Source organism: Neolamprologus multifasciatus, chromosome 19 (genome assembly GCF_963576455.1).
Source record: "Neolamprologus multifasciatus chromosome 19, fNeoMul1.2, whole genome shotgun sequence".
Lineage (NCBI taxonomy): Eukaryota > Metazoa > Chordata > Actinopteri > Cichliformes > Cichlidae > Neolamprologus > Neolamprologus multifasciatus.
In genome coordinates, this window is record NC_140457.1 from 8,178,165 (window position 1) to 8,201,323 (window position 23,159).

The following is a 23,159-nucleotide window of genomic DNA, read 5'->3' on the forward strand; positions in this document are numbered from 1 at the left end:
CGTTAGACTAAAAAAAAATTTCTTGTAATTTATCATAGCCTGTATTTAAGCAGTGAAGTGACTGTTTTTCTTTTAATATCTAACATCAGATGTCAGGGACACTGCACGCTCATATGGTAGCGACTTGTCAGTCACGAAAGAGGCCGACCCTAAATCACATCTTTATCATCGTATTTGATGTAAACAGAACCATAATTCATAAAATAAACATATTCAGACTTGGCACTTGCAACTGAGACCATAAACTCATTGTGTAAGCATTTGCCGTAGTCACCGGCAATGCGAGCAGTAGGGTCATTTTCTCATACGCTTCTTTGAAAGCGGACTAGGATAGCCCCCCCCCTGCTGGTCACTAGAAAGCATGCAAGTTTAAAATACTTCTGCTTTGGCTCCGCTCTTCAGAACTAGACTGTTTTGTAAAAAACGATCTCTAAAACTGAGCAACTCACATTAACACAGTATTTGGAAAATAGCACTACAGGCCAGAGGAAACACGTGTATATTTAATGGTGAGATGAAGTGTCCATATAATAATTAAATGAAATCATATCCAGAAATAAATGTAATAAAAGAGATTTAGCTAACAGATCCTTCTGAATGGCTCCAAAGATATACAGCTTCCAATCGAAACATTGTGAAAACACGATGCAGTTTATTTGCAATACAACATTGTAAAATGTGTCACCTAATCAACCTGCTAAAAAGCACAGAACCTCAGTTCATATCAAGGTTCATCTCATCCCATTAATCAGTCTTGTGATTACTTCCAGAAGTTTGAGACCTTCATGCATTTTCCTTTTTCTTTATTTCTGCAGAAAAAACGATCCAGCTGGGAGATCTGAAGCTCTGCACACAACTCGGGCACAGCGGGGCTACAGAAACTCCTGTCAGAGTCACAAGGGCGTTTGAGTTATCACGCGGTGGCCCACGAACAACCTCAGGGCTCTGACACAATTTTATGAATGAACATCAAGATGCCGGTTGTACAGCAATCTCTCCGGGCGGCAAAATGAGATCATCCAATAACTCAGCTACTGTGTAGGGGCCGACCCCGGTGAGATCGCTCCGGAGCCAAGACATGAAGTCACGGGGTAGGAGTGGAGCGCCTCCAAATTTTAAAATGATGTTGAAGATCGTTTGGAGCTCCGTGGTGGACCAAATGCAGTCGGAGAGGAAGGGGAGGAAATCAGTCTGAGGAACGGTGAATAATGGAGCTTAAAGTAGGTCTGCTTGTGCAAAAAGGAGACTGCTACAAGTTGTAAAATCTTTTTCATGCATGTCACCCACTGATGTAATATTAACTGATGCTACGGTGCTTGAAACCAGGTTTCTCCCTGATATTATTCCAGACACATTTTTTGTAAAAGTCTCGAGCAAGGGCGGCCGCATTTTCAATAGATGTCAACTTTTTAAAACTTCTGGTACTGCACAGTAGACTTTTTAAAATCACCGTGTTTTGCAGGAAAAACAGGAAAAGAACATCTGAAACATAACTCTGACAGAGTGTCTGACACCTAATAGCATAGCGGCTCCACTACAGCCCTGGTGGATTTCAAATTCTTGGCAACTCACAAATCAGCACTTTCTCCCTGCTCTACTTAAAATACGGTTTGTGTGAGTGTGTGTGCATGCTGTCAAACGTCTGAGCCTTCAAGAGACTGAAAAATCGTTTCTCCAGACCTCTACGCTCAGCTCAGGTAGCAGTGTGCTGTTCAGAAGCAGTTCTCGTCTCTGGAGTGGAGGCAGTAAACAAAAACAGCTGCAAAAATTGCAACCGACGACAGCTACGCTCGACAAATTGCAGGGCAATAAACAGATATTAAATGGCGTTACGTTTCGGCTCGGTGTTTATGGTATGTTAAGGTTCAACCGTTTGTTCTACCTCACACTGGAAAGATTTATGAATGCAAACATGTTGGACGGTTTGGCTAGTCTCTACAATTTGTGCTTATGTGTCACCTTTTAAGAGACTCGCTTAAAATGTCATGTTTTAAGATCTCAAAACATTTGGGAGGCAGCTTGTCGTTCACAGAAGGACTCGGGGTGAGAGGCTGCTGGCATGATATAATACAACATCATATAACAACACTTCTGTCTAAAGCGACACGGGGATCACAGCAGAAGCGAACTCTGCGATGGTATCACACCGTTTTTATTGGCAAACACACTGTCTAGAACTAACGAATATTGTCATCCTGGCTTTGCTCCATGTGTCTGACAGTATTTCCCACTGACTGAACTGCTGAGCGCCGAAATGGCCTGTTTGTCATCGCAGTGTGTGTGAATGCTGGGGTCACAACGAAGGAATGTGCTCATGTGAATATAACAAGCAGTCAGCAGGGAGATGATAAAACGCCAGCCAAGATATCTAAGAGAGAACAGCTGAGCGAACAGTGACCTCTGTGGGGTCGGCATTAACTAGAGTTCAGTAACATCAATGCTCCTAAAGCTGTTGTAAAGGGGACTTATTATGTTCCCTTAATAGGCCCTTGATATTTTTCATGCGTGGTCGGAAACAAGCAGATTTGGCCCCTCAGAAACACAATGCTTGAATGGTAGTTATTAGGGTAAAATGCATTCCTGAGACGGCCATCATACAACCATTTCTATGGCATTTTATGACAGATGTTTAAAGAGAGTACATGGTACATATAAGATGCAAACTAAGCAAAAGTAGAATATATCTTCTCTTATCTTTTTTAAAAATAGTGGAGAATCAGTTTAACTTACAGCCGCCATGGAGTTAATGCGGTCGATGTAGTAGTCGGGCCAGCTGGTGGCCAGCTTGTTGGGGTCCTCTTGCTCCTGCACATGGACACAAAGAAAGTGCTTTAATACCAAGTCAAAAATATTCGCTTTTCCACGAAGCTAAAATGCTGATCACAGTTAGAAATTCTTTTTATGAAGCAGAAATTAAGCATGTTGCTCCTTTTATCAAGATTTCAGATGTCAGTCAGCTGGCCTGAGCACCTGCAGTAGACCCTGGGTTATCAAAGCATTGACGGTATGTTAATGGTAGTTGCTTGGTAATATATTTTATGCATTTTATTCATCCACTTTGCATCATATTCCGATGTAAAAGCACTTTTCCATTTATTGTTTATTTATTATTTACTTTACAATATAAAGCATCTTGAGGCAAATGTTGTGATTTAGGCCGTATAAATAAATCTGAATTGAATTGAAATCTTCTTTCCAGTTACCATAGGAGACAGACCCTTTGTTACTTTGACAACTGCAGCTGGTGTTTACAAATGCAGCAGCCAACTCACTAATGGTAATGACTGGTTATGACAATTACCAACACAAACCATCATTTTCTGAACAGACATGTTACAATCTCTAATCAAATGCATTTCATTTAAGCATGTTGGCTCTGCTAAAGTAGTACAAAACGTCTGAAAACGCCTCATATTCAGCAACAAGTCTAAACAGCTATGAGTAAAGCTTGATACTGGTAGTTAGGGTGCAGAAGTAAACTTAACCAGAGTCAGCTGGTTTTAAAGTTCAGTTTATTTATTAGATCCACATTTGGATTATTAAGCCAAGCATTATGAAGAAACACATCTATTATATCAATATCATTTTCCATCTGTCAGGAAAGGAAGTTATTATCAGTAGGACAGATACTCTGTGTAGTGAGATATTATTTCCACTGATTAATGCTGCCAACTGAGCAGCTAAAGCTGACATTAAACACAACAGACATGGCATTAATTAAGAGAGAAACTGCTGGAGTGGAGGTGGGTCGTAAAGTGGCTTGCATATCCCCAGCAACTGTGGGCAAGCTAAAGCCTCTTGGATAGGGTATGAGATATGAGATTATGAGTTTTTGAAAATATAAAAAAAAATAATAGTAATAATCTGAGTGAATATTTTTGCTTCTGTCAATCATGTGCTCTTTCCACAGAAGACATCATCACACTGGGGACCAGACTTTTCTATTTTGGACCATATGTTTCCTGTTTGTGCCCGCCCCTCCCTTTTGTTTCTACCTCGGCCCCACACGTCAACATCCACATGAAGACTAAATAGATCAGGCATGCCAGTCTATAATAATTAGGTCACAACATTTCAGATTCTTCATTCAAAAGAAGAACTGCCCAGAGGAATGAAGTGTGCAGCACAATCGTTTTCAAATAGCTCTGCCTGAGATCAATTTGTCCTGGCCGATTCGAGGATGCATGATGCCACAAACAAACAAAACAAGGGGGAGTACAGAGACCACGTTCCTCATTCACATCTGGTCTTATTTAGCCTAAGCTTAGTGTACTGGTGGAGCATTATTGTTGTTTTTGTTACTGTGTGTATGCCAACAATAGTTGGAAAGTTAAAGTGTGCCAAATTAACTCAAATTTGAACAGCTTTGCATGATAACGTTTTTGCCAAAGGTTAAAGTATATTTTAATTATCTACATACATATTAGAATTTTTCTTCTTCTGCAAATTTCAGGAAAAAAGGTTTTTAATGATTTTTTTATGCAGGGTCAAATACTGCATTAGAGAGGCAGATTTTCTGCACATGGAGGTATTAAACCTGCAAATATCCAATACAAAAGAATAAAACTTTACAAGGCTGTAAATCAGTTTAAGACATAAATCCAAATTTTTTAAAAAAGTTAATGCTTTGTCTGTTTTTGCTCTAACTTTATTAACTTCAAAGGCATTCTTGCAGGAGAAAGCAGTCAGTTGTCTCTGTGTTCCTTCCTGATGTGAAAAAAAAAAAATCAATATTTTATAGTACCCATTTCCCTCCATAATTTAAAATGCTGCTTCAATATTTGCAGGGTGGCCCCATTTCTGTTGATTAAGCCACAAAAACTCTTTTCTGGGACCAGCACCAGATATAAAATCCTCTTATTATCTACAGAAACTAATTGAAGCTCAAATGTGGGCATAAAAAAGAGCTGCAGAATCAGCATTTCCACTTATTTATGAATTGCATACGCTCTAGCAGCTATACTTATGTCTAAGTTTGGTTAAAGTGGATTTCAGGCCTCATAATAACCATTGTTTCTGATCCCCAGCATTCTTTGCCAACATGGATTTAAAGCAAGGCTAAAACAAAAACAATAGCACTCAGTGTGCTACTCAGACTGTGTTTCCCAGTGTTCTGCTGACACATTCAGGACGCGATGCCAGACAGATCCTGACGCTGAGATTAACAACTTAACTGCCTCCTTCTGACCCTCGAGCCGAGTAACAGTCGTCGACACACCCTCAAAAACAGTCCAATGTAACATTTACTTTGGCAGTTTCATGAGCTTGAAGTAAAGTACTATAATTTGCGTCGTGTTTTTGGACAAATGAAAAATAGTGTCAGCATGAGGTTTGTTTCGGCCAGTCTAGTCATATCAGTGCACACACTTCCTCAATTTTCTGCCCCTTTCACGACATTTCTAAGACGTGAAGTGATGGTAAGTTTGTTCTTGTGCTCTGCTTGCTTGATCAAATCGTTCTGGAAGTTAATCACACTTGATGACTGTTTAAAACCTTGTGATAAGAAGCCAGACTTCCTAGATTAGCGCTCATTACAATTGAATGGTGCGAACAGCAGGCTCTGGATATGAAAGAGAAGATTGTGTTTGTCTTCATGAGTAAACATTTGCATGAATGTGCTTATTGCATTACACTACTACTCAAATGTCTGGGGTCACTTTTAAATGTCTTTGCTTTGAAACAAATACAGCAAGAAATCATCAAACCTGTTGTTAATGTTTAATAAAGTCATTCATCATAAATCGTTTATGTAAAACTCCCATAAGCCCAATTTTAGGATGCTTTACTAATGGGCGCCAGTGACATGCTGTCTTTACTAATGCAAGTTTGCTTAATACACGTTAAAATTACTCTTTAATTATGCTTTGTTTTAAAAAAGCTGGAAACTGTTGGGCATATAGAGCATCTTTGAGGGTTCAGCTATAGACCAGCCCAACTTAAATATTCTTGAAGTAAAGTTGACTGATTTCACAGACGCATTTAACCAGTCAAATACACCCACAGGTCACTATATTAGGTACATCACACTAGTACCAAGTCAAACTCCCTTTTTGCTTTCGGAACTGCAGTAATTCTTAATGATATCGAATCAACAAGATACTGAAAACGTTCCCCCAAGATTTTTTCCATTGGCCGCACAAACATGATAAAAATTTCCTGTTTCCCCACATCCCAACGGTGCTCTACTGAATTGCAGTCTACTGAGCCGTTTGAAATGACGTGAGCATTGTGACTTGTTATCCTGCTGGAAGCAGCCATCAGAAGATGGGCATGGCGTGGTCATAAAGGGATGGGCATGATTATTAACAATACCCACATTGATACAGTTAGTAGGACCCGAGGACTGTCACTCACTTTGCTTTGGACCATCCTCTGTAAAGTCCAGAGATGATTGTGTGGAGAAAAATAGAAGAAAAGAAAGTGTACTTTATTGATCCCCGTGGGGAAATTCCTCTCTGCATTTAACCCATTCACTCAGTGAAGCAGTGGGCAGCCATTGGGTGCCCGGGGAGCAGTGTGTAGGGACGGTACCTTGCTCAGGGGTACCTCAGGGTAGCTGTTCAGGGGAATCGAACCCCCGACCTTCCAATCATGGGGCCACCACTCTAGATAAGCAGTTTTAGGTTTTCCTAATGTTCACTTAGCCTTTTTTGTTGTATCAGTAAGGGCCAGTTTATGCTGTTCTGTAAAGTGAGTAGTGCACATTGTGTTAACAAAGCAAATGAATAGTTTCATTTCTTAGAAAAAGAACAGTCTCGTGACTTTTAAGGTAATATAATTTGAGATGATAAGCAAAGAATTCAGCTTTTCTAATGATGTAAGGGAGCCTAAAATGCATCTGGACTTTTTATATTTACATCTACCTACATATGTCATTAAAATGATTTATTAGCACTGTTCCCTTATATTGAGAACGTTCTGCATTTGAACCAGATGTTCTCCCTGTGACGGCAGTGGTTTCATTTAGGTCTCCCCAGCCAAAAAACATGCAAGTTTGATGTTTTTCTTTCAACAACAACATTCCTAAGTGACCCCAAATCCCTGAGAGTAAGTGCACATCTTTGTATGCAAGTGATCTTCTGGTCCCCTCCTTGGTAAAAACATTCCAGCCGTGTACTCAATTGCAGCAGTTCAAGGTCAACTCCATCACTCTGCTGCAGCAGTTACACACTGATACTACACATTACCCACGTCTGGTGACACTAACTATGATTTACACTCCAGGTTGAAGCATAGGAGGACAGGAATCCCCAACAGTGTATCAGGTATGTATCTGTAAACCTTTCCTCTTGTTACAACCATCTGTTGAGGTATATATCGTTTCTCTGAAGGCCCTAATACCCGCCTAAAACCAGCGTTCAGGATTATTTCCCTGTCTGTTTGGCAGGCTGTACTGTTTGCAGAGGCACCTGTTGAAAGAGAGGATGAAATTACATATTTCAGCCTCCCTGCTGTCATGCAGCGAGCCGTCTTTAAGATTTCAAACCTCTTAAAAAAGTTTCACTGACAATGATAATTGAGCTCACTGATTTATATGCACATATACCTTTCAAGTCAGAACTTCATGTACAACAGGGGGTGGAATTCAAAATACTCAATTGGCCACAGTTAAAAACAAAGCACTTTGTAGTGTAATGGCAACCTTATACCAAATGCTCTTAATTTTAAAGATAAGCAGGAGTGTGGGAGGAAGGCACAAAGAAATAACACCATGCTACAAACTAAGACAAACTGATAACATCACTCGTGTTCGCATGTTTTGCCCAACACACATCTGACAACAGCACATTTGCATGTTCACATTTTCCAACTATTTTCTCCTGGCTTTGGCAACTATCTTGGCACAGTCACTCACTTAAATGCAGTCCAACTGTTCTGGTTCTGAGACAGGGCCAGAATCTATAGATTGGCTCACAGAGACACGTTAACATGTTTCCACGCGGTCTCTAGTTTCTCTGGCGATTGGCCTGCTTGTGAGGCGCCTCACACTCTGTTCCCATTTGCTCAGAGAGGCCCTGGGGGACCCTGGCTGTAATGTGGGGACTCTCATGAGCCATCCAAAATCCCGACGCACCAGCAGGCAGCTCTGTGCTGAGTGAAATACCCTTTTTTCAAAGACAACTTTATAAGCAAAAAGGAGCACACTGCAGAAGACCGATTTCAAAATGTGTTTTTTGCAACAAAACATCAGCAAAACCATTAATTCGCTGAGCTCAGTCGATTCAAGTGTTCAGTAGTATGTCAAACTGCTTCCACCATCTCATATTCATTTTTCTTTGCAACGTTTTGGGTTTTTTGCGGGGTGGTGGTGGTGGTGGGGGGGGTTGTAACTTAATAATCCAAGCTTCGAAGACATATCCACTGAATCAAATATACATTTATATCTCTATTTCACCATTTCATCTAGTGCATCATCATTTTGGAGGCAGGGGTTGGAACCAGATGCGACTACATTTAGAGGAGAAGGTGACGTGTCAAGTTAACAAACTACATCAATGGATTATAAGGACGTACAATAAAATGCCGGAATTTCACCAACTGCACAGCAACTGAAAATAAAGCTCTTGAATCTTAAGTCATAATAACGGCACCAACACAGCCGAGAGGTCCAGTTCAGTGACTCCAACTAGCTGAGATAAAGCATAGAAGAAGCAGGTCAGTCAAAATAATGCAGACAGTAAAAGCTGACATTTGGACATGGATGTCAACTTCACCGTTTCACTCCCAGAAGTTGTGCAGGAAGTGTTATTAAATAAGTGCATGCACTGAATTTTTCCATGTAGCTTCTGTAATGTACAGTAGAGGACATAAACGATGGGCTGCCCAGTAACTACAATGGCAGTTTCTTTATGCCTACATGTCTATCCACAGCAATTATTTGAGTCAATATTTTCTCCATATTTTCTCCTCCAGCTGTCACGACAATATGTTACCGCCCGTGGAATGAGAGAGGATCATTCGACATTCCAGTGAACCGGTAGGTCCGAGGCGAATATTTATCTGAGGAAGCCGCAATATAAAGTCTCACCTAAGGAGGCAGGAAATGGACAGGATATTGAATTCTGAAAGATTATGTAACACTTCTGCAGGTAGCAAATGTTAAGAGTAAGCAGAATTCTTTGCCTGGAGTCACATTAAGTCAGACGTTCCCAAAGTGTGGGGCCCGCCCCCTAGGGGGGGCGCAGAGCCATTGCAGGGGGGGCGCGGCATGAAAAGGGAAAAAAAACAAAAAAACAACGCTTGGACACTGCTAGCACGGGCGCCCACACGAACGCAAAGCAGGAGATGAAGCATAGCTGAATATGTTTCCAAACCAACTTCATTCTATGGTGAAGCATATCTTCCCTTTGGTTTCACCTGCACAAGTGCCGAGGTAGGTCTCCCTGCAGGATTGGTTTTCCCTTCGTTGGGAGCAGCGCTGGGCTGTTTAAATCACGGACAAACAGTATCCCACATTCTTGATTTGTAGTTCACAAACACTTGTTGTAATGACTAACTACTCCTGACATTTTGGAGATGTTAGCTCTTTATACAGTAAAGTTACAGTGGGATACAAATAACATCAGGCTCATCCTGCCACAATTTGTTCCCCGGTTCAAATCACGGGCAAACAGCATCCAACAGTTGTTTATGTTTTTGAACCCAATTTGCAGAGGGATTTTTTGAAAAATGTATTGATAGCAATGTTGAATATTATTACACAGGAAAAAAACAACTACACGTAAAATAATTACACCGTGACACCTCTGCCTTTCTAAATGGAGGGACAGTAACTGCGTGTATATGTAAGCGTGTAAAACCTGCAGATAGTCAGATTAACAGTATTTCGTCTCTGTCTGCCATTCTGCAATTCATCTCATGTAAACAATAACGTGCACACAGCGTGAGGTGAAAAAAGGCACATACCTTTGACATTGCGTGACGAACTCTGTATTCCTCGTCCACACGTAAACGCAAAAAAGGAGTTTTAAAAAATCTCTGTTCTCGGTGATTCGAAACGCCGTTTACGTGTGGACGAAACAGCTGCGTTTTCAAAAATACCCGTGTAGGTGTGGATGTAGCGTAAAAGACTTAGTAGTTTATTTCCTTACTACCTGTCATTTATTGCAGATTACTTGTATTTGCTTAATTGTTTACTAAATGTTTGAGGTGTGAAATAAACCGCAATGGAGCAAAATATGGGCGTGTGTGGTTGGAGGATGTGTTCATGCGCGCGCGCGCGAGGGGGGGCGCGAACATTTTTCTTGTAAAACAAGGGGGGCCCAACAAAAAAAGTTTGGGAACCACTGCATTAAGTGATGGGGATACAACACATGTGGCTAATAATTGGAGACAGACGGGAAAGCCATTTCAGGAGATCATAGCACACCATCCAGCTGGGTGATTTGGGGGAACCCACAGAAAAGCCTATTTTAATGGAAATTTAGGGCAGTTTTGTTAACAAAAGCAGTTTTGTAACTACTTTTGTTAGTTTTCCCCCGGATAAAGGGACGTTGTGTGATCATGAGCTGAAAACACAGCATGAGTGAGTGCGTGTGTGTTTGTGTGTCAGTGCAGCGCAACTAATAGGAGTCAGGAGACCCTGTTTGGCTCCCAGCACTGAACACTTATCAGGAGCTATTGGATATTACATCGTGTTCTGTACCTGAGGGCTGCAGGACACAAGTCAGGCTTGCAAAAACAAGCATACACACACACAAACCCGACTACAAGCAAGGAATGTAGTACTCTTATTCAAGGATTTACACATGCCATTTCTGTTTCACTTGTACTCAGCACCAAAAACAAATCCCTCTCTCCATGTTTTGCAGATAAACACACCGATAAACGCCCAGCACCTCCAGCTGTGGCCAACTGGGTGGCTGAGATCAGAAGCAGAGATATCGGTGTAAAGCCTGATGAATTCTTCACTAGACCATAATTACGTCCAATTCTCTTAGATCACTGCTCATGAAAGTTTGCACGTTCCTGTTACAGGAGAAGTGTCTAACCACCTAACATTAAGGTTGCATTAATCTAAAGTTTTGTGCTATAATGTTTTGAATTCCATTATTTATATATCTCATTATTTCACCGCAAGTGTTCAAGTCCATAAAAAGTTTGGCGCTGTCTGTTTTATGATCTCGTTCAGCTCTCTGTTTACACAGCAGGAGCATTTATGATAACAAACTGAGTTTATCTTTAAATGAATAGCCCTTAATTTACCAACAAACAATGATGTTATTTCACAGGGTCACGTTAAGGCCATCAATTCCAACACTGCTGCTGAGAAAATGTGTTTTCTCATGTCAAAATAGCACCGAGTGCCACACCACCCATACTACAGCCTAGGAGTGACTATCTTTTGGAGCTAGCCTTGAGTGGCCATTAGATGAACTACAGGCCAATAGGTTGATACCAGGCTGAGCTTCTGCCATCAGGAAAGGTCAAATTTATCCACAACACTATGTTTTTCCTCATTCTGATATTTGGCAATAACAGTAATTATCTGAAGCTCCTGACTTGCATCTCCATGATTACAGGCATTGCCCTGCTGCCGCATGATTGCCCAATTAGATAACTGCATGAGAAAGCTGTAGTACAGGAGATCCCAGTAAAGTGATCCATGGCTATCTGCTGTTGTTATTAGACCCGTAGTCGTATTTGTTGTCCCACAAAGAAGCTTTTAGTTCTTCAGCTGAAGTAAAAGACTGCGCCAAAATGGAACTGTTAATTACAGTTTGCTGCAAATGTGTTAACCGGTTTGTTTTGCAGGTGAACAAAGTTAGTCTGTTGTGCCCTCGGTGGCTGCCTCCAAGTGTTATCTAACCACAACAACTGGATCCGACAGTTGGCCGGAGGAAACAAGGGGAGTAGTGTTTGTCCTCAGAGGGGAGACTGAGGGGAAATTCTGCTCTCTGTTTAAATCACTGTCATGCTGTAATTCTCTGCAACAGAGGGCAACGCTGTATGTTGTACTTGTGTTTGAATAACATGCAATTTTTCCTTCCTATAGGGTGGTTCATGTTTGTGCGGTTGCGTGTATGTGAGGGCAGCACACACACACACACACACACTTCATTATTCTGATATTGCACACCAGTTGTTTTTCCCCCCTCATTCTCCATTATGCCGCCTCCATCCATGAATAAAGGGTTTGTTTGGATTTTCCTCCGGCTTTCCGCTGTTCAGTGTTACCCTGGTTTTGCTCTCGGTTTCCTGGCCTGGATACACAGCTGATTTCTTTTTCTTTCTTTCTTTTTTTTACCTTAGCTTCACAAAGTAAATTATTTCTGACTAGCAGAGATGGGGGAGGAATGACAAACTAATATAACCTACATCTGAACCCGCACAGTGCAAACCATTTGAGTTCCAATATGCCCAGGCTGCTGCCAACACTTTGTTTCCACTGCCTTCTACAACTGTACAGTGAATCCTTATAAATGTCTGTGGCTATTCTGTGAGATCTTCAATAACTGATACGGAGGATTACAAAACTTTTATGTGGGTTCACATTCTGCCAGAAATTCAAATCTTTCCTTACTACGCAGGGTATTTAAAGTGCAAAGCATACTAAGGCTATATCAGAGATCTTATATGATATCATAGCACAGCAACTGCTGTAGATCTACCTAATAAGAATACAGTCAGGTCTCAGATCTGCATGTACTATCTCTACCACCCATATCTTTACAGTTTTACTCAGATGGCATTTTAAATATATGTCACTGGGTGTTTCCTTTCCTTTCCTAGTTCTTCAGGGTTCTTGAAGAACAGTCAAAGCTTATTGAATGTCCGCTGCCTTTTGTTCTGTTCTCTGTCAAGATGATCCCACAGTGTTCCAATACCTTTGAGATCTGAGCTCTGGGGAGCCCGGTTGAGCAACAATAGTGTTAATCCTTTGTTTTTTCTATTCAGATATGCTTTTTACTGCATTGGCAGTGTGTTTGGAATCGTCGTCATGCTGAAAAATGAAGCTTAAAATCTGATTGTCATAATTCCATCAGTTTTGAGAAAATTTAAAATGCCACCAACTTAAATGCAGCCCCAAACCACGACACAGACTCCACCATGTTTTACAGATGGCTGTACACACTCACTGTGGTACCTCTCTCCTTACATCTTCCGTACTCCGTCAAACCTGCTGCTTTCATTTTGTTCTTGTGTAATTTGGCTTCCTTTCCTTAAGAATGGCTTCTTGATGGCCCTCAACTCTGAATTTTACACAGGAATCATATGTACATCTCATTTTCTGTATCACTTTTTCAAATGTTCTTATCTAATACTTTCCCAGCTTAGTGAACACACTTAGGAGCATGATTTTATTCTTCCGATGATAATTATGTGGACGTTTCAGTAAAATCTGACCAATACTGTAGGAGGAGTGTTGATTCTTGTGATAAAAATGGAAATGTCCCCATAAAAAGAGAGATGTAACCTTGACCAAGAGCACAGTTTGGATGAAGACCCATTAGGGGATCAGTGTGTGCAAGTTTTATTGTGAACTGCGACAGAACGGACAGATGACAGATGCTTTGCCATGGCATCAGCTCATCGGTCCTTCAACTGGATGAAATAAGAAGGAGGAATTACACTGATGATGTGGGCAAACCAGGATATTTCCCAATTATCACCCTTCAGGACCGAAGCGACAGATGCCACAGATCTAGTTCATGACTGGCCCTTACTAATGTGAGCACAAAAATAAACCTAATGATAACACATACACATGTATTGTATATGCCTCTTCCATCTATAGATAGATGAATAAATAAAGACTTTAATATCGTTTTATAAGGGTTTAACAATAATAACAAAAATAAAAAGATTACAACTTCTTCTGCTATTAATTTAACCGGCATTTCATTTCATTGTAAACTGTTGCGGTGCTCCAGTTTCCATCCTCGCCTTGTCATCCTCCCTCTGAACACGCCACAGTTCCACTACTCTTCTTTTTCCTAGTAACTCAATACAAGCAGAGACTTTTACACATGCAGGTGCGCACAGACACACACACGTACACGCACAAAGCAGTGTGTTTACCCCTTTTAAAAAGGGTTGTCAGAGCATATCACATCAGCGAAGTCAAGCTTGCATGCCCAGGAAAGTGGAAGGAGTGGTCTAGTTCTGCTTCCAACACCAAACGCTCAGCCAACAAAACAAATCAGCAAAGAAAAAAAAAAACACAGGAGAGGGTTTACAACTATTTATTCAATTTGCAATTGAGGGATAGAGATGGGTCTGAATTCTCCTAAAGCACAATGTAATTTCCTGGTGGATGTTTGACCACAAAGTGAGACCAGAGTTGTTGTGGAGAGACACGCTGAAGGGTATGAAGAAAACGAGCGTTGTTTTGGCGAGGGGAAAGGGGTGAAAGAGAGGACTAACCATTTTTTTCTTGTGCTCTACGGTATGAGAACAATTCATAGGCAGCATGAGGAAATTGCTTGCTTGCGTATAGAGAATTAGGGCCTTAAAAAGGTTGTGGCATGTAACCACAACCTACAGAAAATATTGTGCAATCTATAGCTGGCATAATATGTCCATATGTTTACGTCAATGCAGAAATGAGAAGCTGGAAAAGAGGTGGGCTGTGTGGCTGAGCTGATTGAAAATTCTTAAAAGGCTGCCTTCAATAACATTCACTGCTGACAGTTTAGCCCTAAACTGTGGGTTCAGGCAGCCAGTCAATATGGGGCCAGCCAAAGATCAGAGCCCATGTACGAAAAAGGACGGCAGAGGCCAACTCACCTTCTTCTTGCTGCAGTAGATCTGCCATTTCTTCTCATCGGGCAGAGCAAACATGGCCTCCCGGTTCTTGTCTGTCAAATCCAGCTCATCCTGCAAAAAACAACAACAAAAAAAAGAAGGAAAAAAAGTTTGTTTTTGTTTTGAATTTGATGCTACTGATATATTTCAATAACAGGAACAGTGGCATGCTTCCCACTACATGTCATCACATCTTCTTATAATAATACCCTATGAGTGGGAACTGAGGAGACTATTTGCTGAAGTTCTTTAGCCAAATTCCCCCCCTCCCCCCCCAATTCTATTTGACGTAGTATTTCAGCTGCTTCTTTTTATCACAGTTTTTTAGCCAGACTTTTTACAAGCAAGTATGGATTGCAAGTAGTTTAGAACTTGAACTCCTTTAATGAAGAGCCATGCATGTTGGAATACAAGCAGAAGGTTTTGTATTGTCTCGCTGAAATACAGAATAAGATGAGATAAGATGACCTTTATTAGTCCCACAGGTGGGAAATTTGTTTTGTTACAGCAAAAGTGCAAAGTTATGTAGCAGAAATTAGAAAACACTGAAATCCAATAAAATAAAATAAAATACTATATACAATAGAATAAAATAGAATAGAATACAATAATATACAGTGGGGCAAAAAAGTATTTAGTCAGCCACCGATTGTGCAAGTTCCCCCACTTAAAATGATGACAGAGGTCAGTAATTTGCACCAGAGGTACACTTCAACTGTGAGAGACAGAATGTGAAAAAAAAATCCATGAATTCACATGGTAGGATTTGTAAAGAATTTATTCGTAAATCAGGGTGGAAAATAAGTATTTGGTCAATAACAAAAATACAACTCAATACTTTGTAACATAACCTTTGTTGGCTCTCACAGACCTGTAACGTCTTCTGTAAGAAGCTTTTCTGTCCCCCACTCGTTACCTGTATGAATGGCACCTGTTTGACCTCATCATCTGTATAAAAGACACCTGTCCACAGCCTCAACCAGTCAGACTCCAAACTCCGCCATGGCCAAGACCAAAGAGCTTTCGAAGGACACCAGGAAAAGAATTGTAGACCTGCACCAGACTGGGAAGAGTGAATCTACAATAGGCAAGCAGCTTGGTGTGAAAAAATCAACTGTGGGAGCAATCATCAGAAAATGGAAGACATACAAGACCACTGATAATCTCCCTCGATCTGGGGCTCCACGCAAGATCTCATCCCGTGGGGTCAAAATGATCATGAGAACGGTGAGCAAAGATCCCAGAACCACACGGGGGGACCTGGTGAATGACCTGCAGAGAGCTGGGACCAAAGTAACAAAGGTCACCATCAGTAACACACTACAACGGCAGGGAATCAAATCCCGCAGTGCCAGACGTGTTCCGCTGCTGAAGCCAGTGCATGTCCAGGCCCATCTGAAGTTTGCCAGAGAGCACATGGATGATACAGCAGAGGATTGGGAGAATGTCATGTGGTCAGATGAAACCAAAGTAGAACTTTTTGGTATAAACTCAACTCGTCGTGTTTGGAGGAAGAAGAATACTGAGTTGCATCCCAAGAACACCATACCTACTGTGAAGCATGGGGGTGGAAACATCATGCTATGGGGCTGTTTTTCTGCCAAGGGGACAGGACGACTGATCCGTGTTAAGGACAGAATGAATGGGGCCAAGTATCGTGAGATTTTGAGCCAAAACCTCCTTCCATCAGTGAGAACTTTGAAGATGAAACGAGGCTGGGTCTTCCAACATGACAATGATCCAAAACACACCGCCCGGGCAACAAAGGAGTGGCTCCGTAAGAAGCATTTGAAAGTCCTGGAGTGGCCTAGCCAGTCTCCAGACCTCAACCCCATAGAAAATCTGTGGCGGGAGTTGAAAGTCCGTGTTGCTCGGCGACAGCCCCAAAACATCACTGCTCTTGAGAAGATCTGCATGGAGGAATGGGCCAAAATACCAGCTACTGTGTGTGCAAACCTGGTAAAGACCTATAGTAAACGTTTGACCTCTGTTATTGCCAACAAAGGTTATGTTACAAAGTATTGAGTTGTATTTTTGTTATTGACCAAATACTTATTTTCCACCCTGATTTACGAATAAATTCTTTACAAATCCTACCATGTGAATTCATGGATTTTTTTTTCACATTCTGTCTCTCACAGTTGAAGTGTACCTCTGGTGCAAATTACTGACCTCTGTCATCATTTTAAGTGGGGGAACTTGCACAATCGGTGGCTGACTAAATACTTTTTTGCCCCACTGTATACAATAGAACCTTATTCTATTGTATATATTATTCTATATACAATGGTCACAAATACACAAATGTCACAAATACACGATGTCATCCCTGAAAAACACATCACCTGGATGGCAGCCTATATTGCCATATAGCATTAATGGTGCCTTCGCACATTTACAAGTTACTCATTCAATGTGCATAAACACCGACCCCATACCATCATAATGTACACTTTGAATTGTAAGCTAATAACAAGGCTCTGCTTCTCTTCAGCATCTGTCAAATAGAATTTAAGATTCTGGTTGGTCAGACTAGAGGACAGTTTTCCACTTGACCTCCACCTCAAATGAGCTCAGGCCCAAAACGAGCCTCAAATGAGCTTCCATGCTGGAGGTTGACATGTTGATGATGTAGTGATAAAATGTGATGGTTTGCAATACAGACATTTCCAGCCTTTATTGCCTTGTTGTTTTGTTCTGGTATCACATTTAAAACGAGAAAATACTTTCCAAAATATGGCAGCAATTTTTTTTTCAGTGTCAACATTTGATGTTCTTTAAGAAAAAAAAAAACAAGAACTTTGAAATGATTTGCAAACTATTGCGTTCTTTTTTTTTTTTAACATTTACCACAGCACACATCCCAAAATTTCAAAACAGGCTCGTGTTTTTATTGCAGCTCATCGAGAATAAATGTGCAGAAAAACAGTGATTAAGAATAAACAAACATAACAGCCCAGTAGCATTTAAAGACTGACATAATATAATCAACCCGTCCCTCAGGACACATTCCTAGAAGCCATGTTGTTTCCTTATCCCTATAACAATACAGACATTTAAGCAATGAGTCGAGTTTACACAGCCACATTTAAATCTCCTTCTCACAGACAAGTTAATATTCACCCTGCTGCTCTACTCAATTCTTCAGCTCAGTACAAGGAGCCTCCTGCACCTTTTGAAATGCATATGAGCCCAGGAAATGAGTCTCTGTGTGCCAGGGGAGGAAAAGTTTAAAGGAAGGGGAGTCAGATGAAGGAAGGACGCAGAAAGAGAAATGCATTCGGGTTAGAGACCCGGAGGCTATGTGGCTCTGGAAATGGGCTGGCACAGAAGAGACAACTAGAGGCTACATCACCAGGGCTTTGTGCTCCGGCTCAGGCTAATCTCACCATAATAGTTTTGCTACGATGACGTAAACGAGAAGAGGGCGAGCCTCCTGGGGCCCCCTGGAATGAAGATGACCACCAGTGGCAGAGGTGGGGCCCCTTTAAAGCCGACCGGCAGATTCGCAGGGTTTGCTTTTCATTGCTTTTCAGCAGGACGGGGTGAGGTGGCCCGCATTCCAAGAATCGGACACTATGAAGGATGACATCATCTCTCGTCCTTTCAATGGGCTAACCAGCAGTAGCATTATTGTGGGTTTGAGAGGGGGAAAAAAAGGGAAAATCCGATGGGTGTGAATTTCAAGAGGGTCTATTACAAGTAGAAACCACAATGAAGCCTTAGAATCTTTAGTTCAAGTGGCTTTCATCTCAGCAGCATGATTCACACCCAGAGCTCATCATCGTGGGTCTACAAGGCCGGCTGTATCAAGGGGGAAGCTCACCCCAAAATCTAATTTACATATTTATACATACATATTTATTTTATTTATTTATTTGGTGATTAATTGCACCTACCTTGTGAACAATGTCACAGAGTGACAAGTGTGGAGACCTGACAGTCACATTCACACTTACAAGCAATTTTGAATCACCAAAATGCACGTCCTTGTGCCGTGCAGGTACGGGGAGACTACAAACTCTAAACAGAAAGAGTCCCAGCTAAAATCAAAAAACATAACTCACATTTAAATAAATGACTTCATTTGCAATTACATACATTAAAAAGAAAAAATATTTTTTCATTTGTAAAATGGGACATAAATTGATATTTCTGTTACCATTTGGGTCTTTATTCGTTAAGCAGACACAAAAACAAGTGTGAAAAAGAAGTTTGCATTTTAAACAAATCCCTTTAATGTAATCTGCTGTTAGAAAACTAGCGACCTTGTGGTGGCTAACCTATGACTCTTTGTCCTTTAATCTTTACAGATTTTGGCTATGGCTTGGACCACAGTCCACTCTCAAGATCTTTGGGCTTAGAAACCATGGGCTACAAGAAAGCAGCTCATTCTGGCCTGCTGCCTGCTCGCCGGGTCAAAGCCCTGCTGTCCAAGCTGTTGGTCTTTGGAGGAGCTAATACAGAGAGCCGGTGGGGAAATCATGAGAATGAGACCCATGGATTTGAACCAGATGGCAGTTGAGCCTGTCTCAGTTCATAGCTGATCTCTGTGCTATTTTGTGTTCTCCGTATAGACTCCTCAGGCCTCTCAGTTAAAGGTCTTATATGGAAAGAAATTATGTGAGAAGAGCATAGATTACAATAGTATTCCATTTAAATATATTTCATTGATTACATAAGACTTTATGAACAGGATAATGTTGACGGTCTCAGGCTCTGCCTGTGCTGTTCTGCGTCAGAATCAAGGAAAAGAGAAAAAGAGATGAAGTTGAAAATGAGGACATCGACTGGGTGTAGGAATGTTCATGTCATGCCAGCTGTAAGGAGGACTTTTCACTTTCCAGTTATGCAACTTCCCATCCCCCCCCCCCCCTCCCATCACCTTTAAAATGTGCTCCAGTACCACATCCACATCACATGGCATCTCCTCATGACCAGTACAACACCCAAAGAGCATGCGGTCCCTTTCTCATTTTTCCAAAACAAAACCAAACTACTTTCCACTTCATGAACTACCCCAGTCTTCTCACTCCAGCAAGCTTCAGTTGGAAATTCAATAAAAGCAAAGCTAATATTGTTACACCTGCTGTCTGAGAGGGGAAAATACATACCTAAGGCCTCCCAAGCCCTTCTTTCATATTTCACCCCGAGCTCCCCATCTAATAATATGACAAATTTATTTATTTTTTAAGAAGTGCTACAGTTGCAATCTCCGAGTGTCATGCAGGCATGCAGACAGATAGCTCTGTCACTCAATTTCCTGCTTCTAAAGATGGTGGGCTTCTCAAATGTCCTGAGATAAAATGGAAAGGAGTGGAAGTTCCCAGACAGTTATTCAAAGCCAAACTATTTCCATATTCAGCATACAAATGAAGAAAACTGGATTTTTAAGAGCTGCACAATGAGAACAAATATAGAAACAAGGCATCAAAAGGACAGAGTAAGGTGCAATGAACGAACAGTTCCTTCATCATAGATGTCAGGTGACATGACATCTGGATCACAGCTGCTGTGACCCATAAGTTAGCGAAGCCTCAAACTAACAGTTTTTGCTATCATCATCATGGTGCTTTGAATCCAGATACCATGACAGCAGGGCAGAACTGACTGTGTTATCGAGGGACACTGAATGTTCACCCTGTGTAGCCTCCTTCATCCTTTAAAGGTGACCATGGGACAAAATGCAAGAGTGCAGATTTTCAGGCACTTCCACACTTTTCAGGCCTGGAAAGAGCGCCTGAACCATGTTGCAGTGATCTACTCTGTAAATATAAAAGTAGCCTGGTCTTTTTATGCAAGGTGTGCATTAGCTTTTAGCTAACTAATCATAGCTAATGAAGGCAATGACCTTTGCTTTAATAATCATTTCATTTCCCCAGTGGCAGCATTATTTAAACATCCAGATATGAATATGAATATAGCAGTATTTTATTTTATGACATCAGTATGAGAGGAGAGAGTCTCCAGAAAATATGTAAAATGTAATGTGTAAAATGGATGTAAAGTAGATTTCAGTGTTTTATGGGGATTGCAAACACCAAAACTTCCTGTCTACTCAGTTTCCATGCCAGTCATGTAATGGAACAAATTAACTTAATTAAAGGTATTATTTAAATTGTCCTAACTTTAAACTGACAACAACACAACTATTCCTTTAAAAAAAAAAAAAAAAAACAGATTAAGATTGATGCACAAACTTAAGTGAGCCTAAAGCAAATAGATGCAGAAGGTTTTCCAATTCTGCCAGCAATCGTAACGAAGACATCTTTAAACATTTGGCACATATTGAGGCTTCTACAGCAACATAAAATTAATTTGCATGAAATAACACACGTCAGATGATTCAAACACGTCTGCAGGGACTTTGAATTATTTATTTCCACCATATGGGAAGAATGTAAAATAGGACAGAGGGATGAGTCACGCGATTGAAGTCTAAGCTGTGTATGAAACTATAAAAGCCGTACCGCTGCAGGAGAACGTTAAGTGAAGAGAAATTAAGTGTGGGAGTGGAGGCAGAGGGTACAGACCAGAGAATGGGAGCGAAAAAGGTAAGGAAAGACATTTTTTAACTAACAACTGACCTTTTAAAAATATTCCTTGTGTAGTCATAGTGTCAGTGCTTTAACTAATAGGCCGGCATGGTTTTGGGGTTAGGGCTACATCAAAGCCTGTTGGTTTGGCACGTTCTTAATGCTTGAGTATACATGTCGACATGGTGCCGTGTGGACAAAGAACAGAGGAGGAAATGCCTACTTTGAAGTGGACCCAGTCCGCTCATTTCCAGCTACATATTTTTATTCTTGAACTCTAGAGTACCGTGGCATTATTCAGAGGTCAAAATTGGTGAAGCCCCTCAGTGGATCCAAGACATTGTAGCTTCTCCCACTTTAAGCCAACCATCTTCTGCTTTACCTGCCAAACAGAATGCTTGGAGAGCAGGTGGGTGGAGCCCCATGATACAGAAAAAAGGAGGGGTTAGAACTGCTGCAAGTTTTGGATGTGTCCTTGATCCAACACAGCTGATTTAAATGGCTAAATTACCTCCTCAACATGTCTTAAAGTTCTCCAGAGGCTTGGTAAGGGTGATATCTAAAACCTGCAGGACACCCGCCCTTGAGGCTTGGATTTCCCCACCCCTGCAATCTGAAGTCTGAGCTTTTGGCTCATTACTTGTACTATACATACGCTCACCTCATTATTAGAAACTTTGGTCTATTTAACATGAATAGCAAATAAGAGATAAAAAAAAATTAAAGGAGACCTGTTCTGCTTTAAAAAAAAATGACCAGTGTACGTGGAGTATAGGCGTGACACTGAAACCGGAGGGAAGCAAAATGTGCAGGAAGAATGGGAGGTCAGTGAGTTACAATGTGTGAATCACTGGCACTGGAGTGGGAGTGGGTGTGTCTTTGTGACTGAAAGTGTGTGGGGTTCCACCTAAATGGGAAATGTGGAATCCAATAATGACATCCTCTCCAATGCATGTGCGTCTATGAGGTGGCATTTCCAGAGTGGATATGAATGTCTTTACCTCATGTGAAGTCTTACAGTGCTGGCTCAGAGGATTAGTCTGGTGTAACACACACACGCACACGCGTACAGTGCGTATATATCCTCCAGCAATCTCTGGGCGAGACAGGAAGGTAGAAGAAAGACGTGCAAGATGGCAGGAAGTCATATGAGGCCTCAAGGGGACCCACAGGAAGCTATAGCTGCCATTATTGACCAAACAAGATTCAGTGAGTTTGACTGTGTGTGTATGTCAGCCTCATATACCAGACGCAGCCTCTTGATTAGCCTCTGTTATTAACAACAACAAAGAAAAGATCAAAGATTGACTTTTTTTAGTCTTAAGACGTGGTGAGAAATTAATTTGGTCACATCATTCATCTCTACAAACCATCACATATTGGGCTCGCTCCACTTAGCAGCATTGAGATGAGTCAGAGTATCCTTGCTTTGATGAGTCAGTCAGTAGCTGTTAGTAGCCTACAGCTTCTCCCCTCGAACAAACAGGGCTTGACCACTTTTATAATGAGACTGGCACAGGACAGTGAGCACTGGCTTCACAACAGAGAGCATCAGAAATGGGTAGATCGCTCCACAGAGAAATGCATAGGAAGAAGGAAGGGAGGAAGGAGAGGAAAGAGGGTGCATCCAGGGCATGCACTGGGAAGGAAACACACTCCCAGTGGCCCAGAGGGACAAGAACATTTCCATTCCCTCCTGTTACGCAATCCATTTCTGATCTGTGTCCGGGCTCAAAAGCCACACTGGAGAGAGCATTTATGTTTTATCGAGTTTGCTATTCCTGGAAACACAAATTTGCCATTGCAAAATTTACTTGCTTCTAAAATCAGCAACTGAGAGTCACATGGAGAGGATGATAATAGAGGCTGGTTCAT

General features: G+C 41.3%; 1 protein-coding gene across 9 annotated transcripts in view; it reads right to left on the reverse strand.

Moving 5' to 3' along the window:
- Window positions 1-23,159, reverse strand: part of daam2 (dishevelled associated activator of morphogenesis 2) — a 115,427-nt gene that overhangs the window by 44,285 nt on the left and 47,983 nt on the right. For all 9 annotated transcript variants that reach the window (XM_085142555.1, XM_085142560.1, XM_085142557.1 and 6 more), the window contains exons 3-4: window positions 14,731-14,820; window positions 2,731-2,805 (exon numbers count right to left, since the gene is read on the reverse strand). In XM_085142555.1, the coding sequence (XP_084998681.1) occupies window positions 2,731-2,805; window positions 14,731-14,820 (165 nt within the window). The remainder of the gene's footprint in view (window positions 1-2,730; window positions 2,806-14,730; window positions 14,821-23,159) is intronic.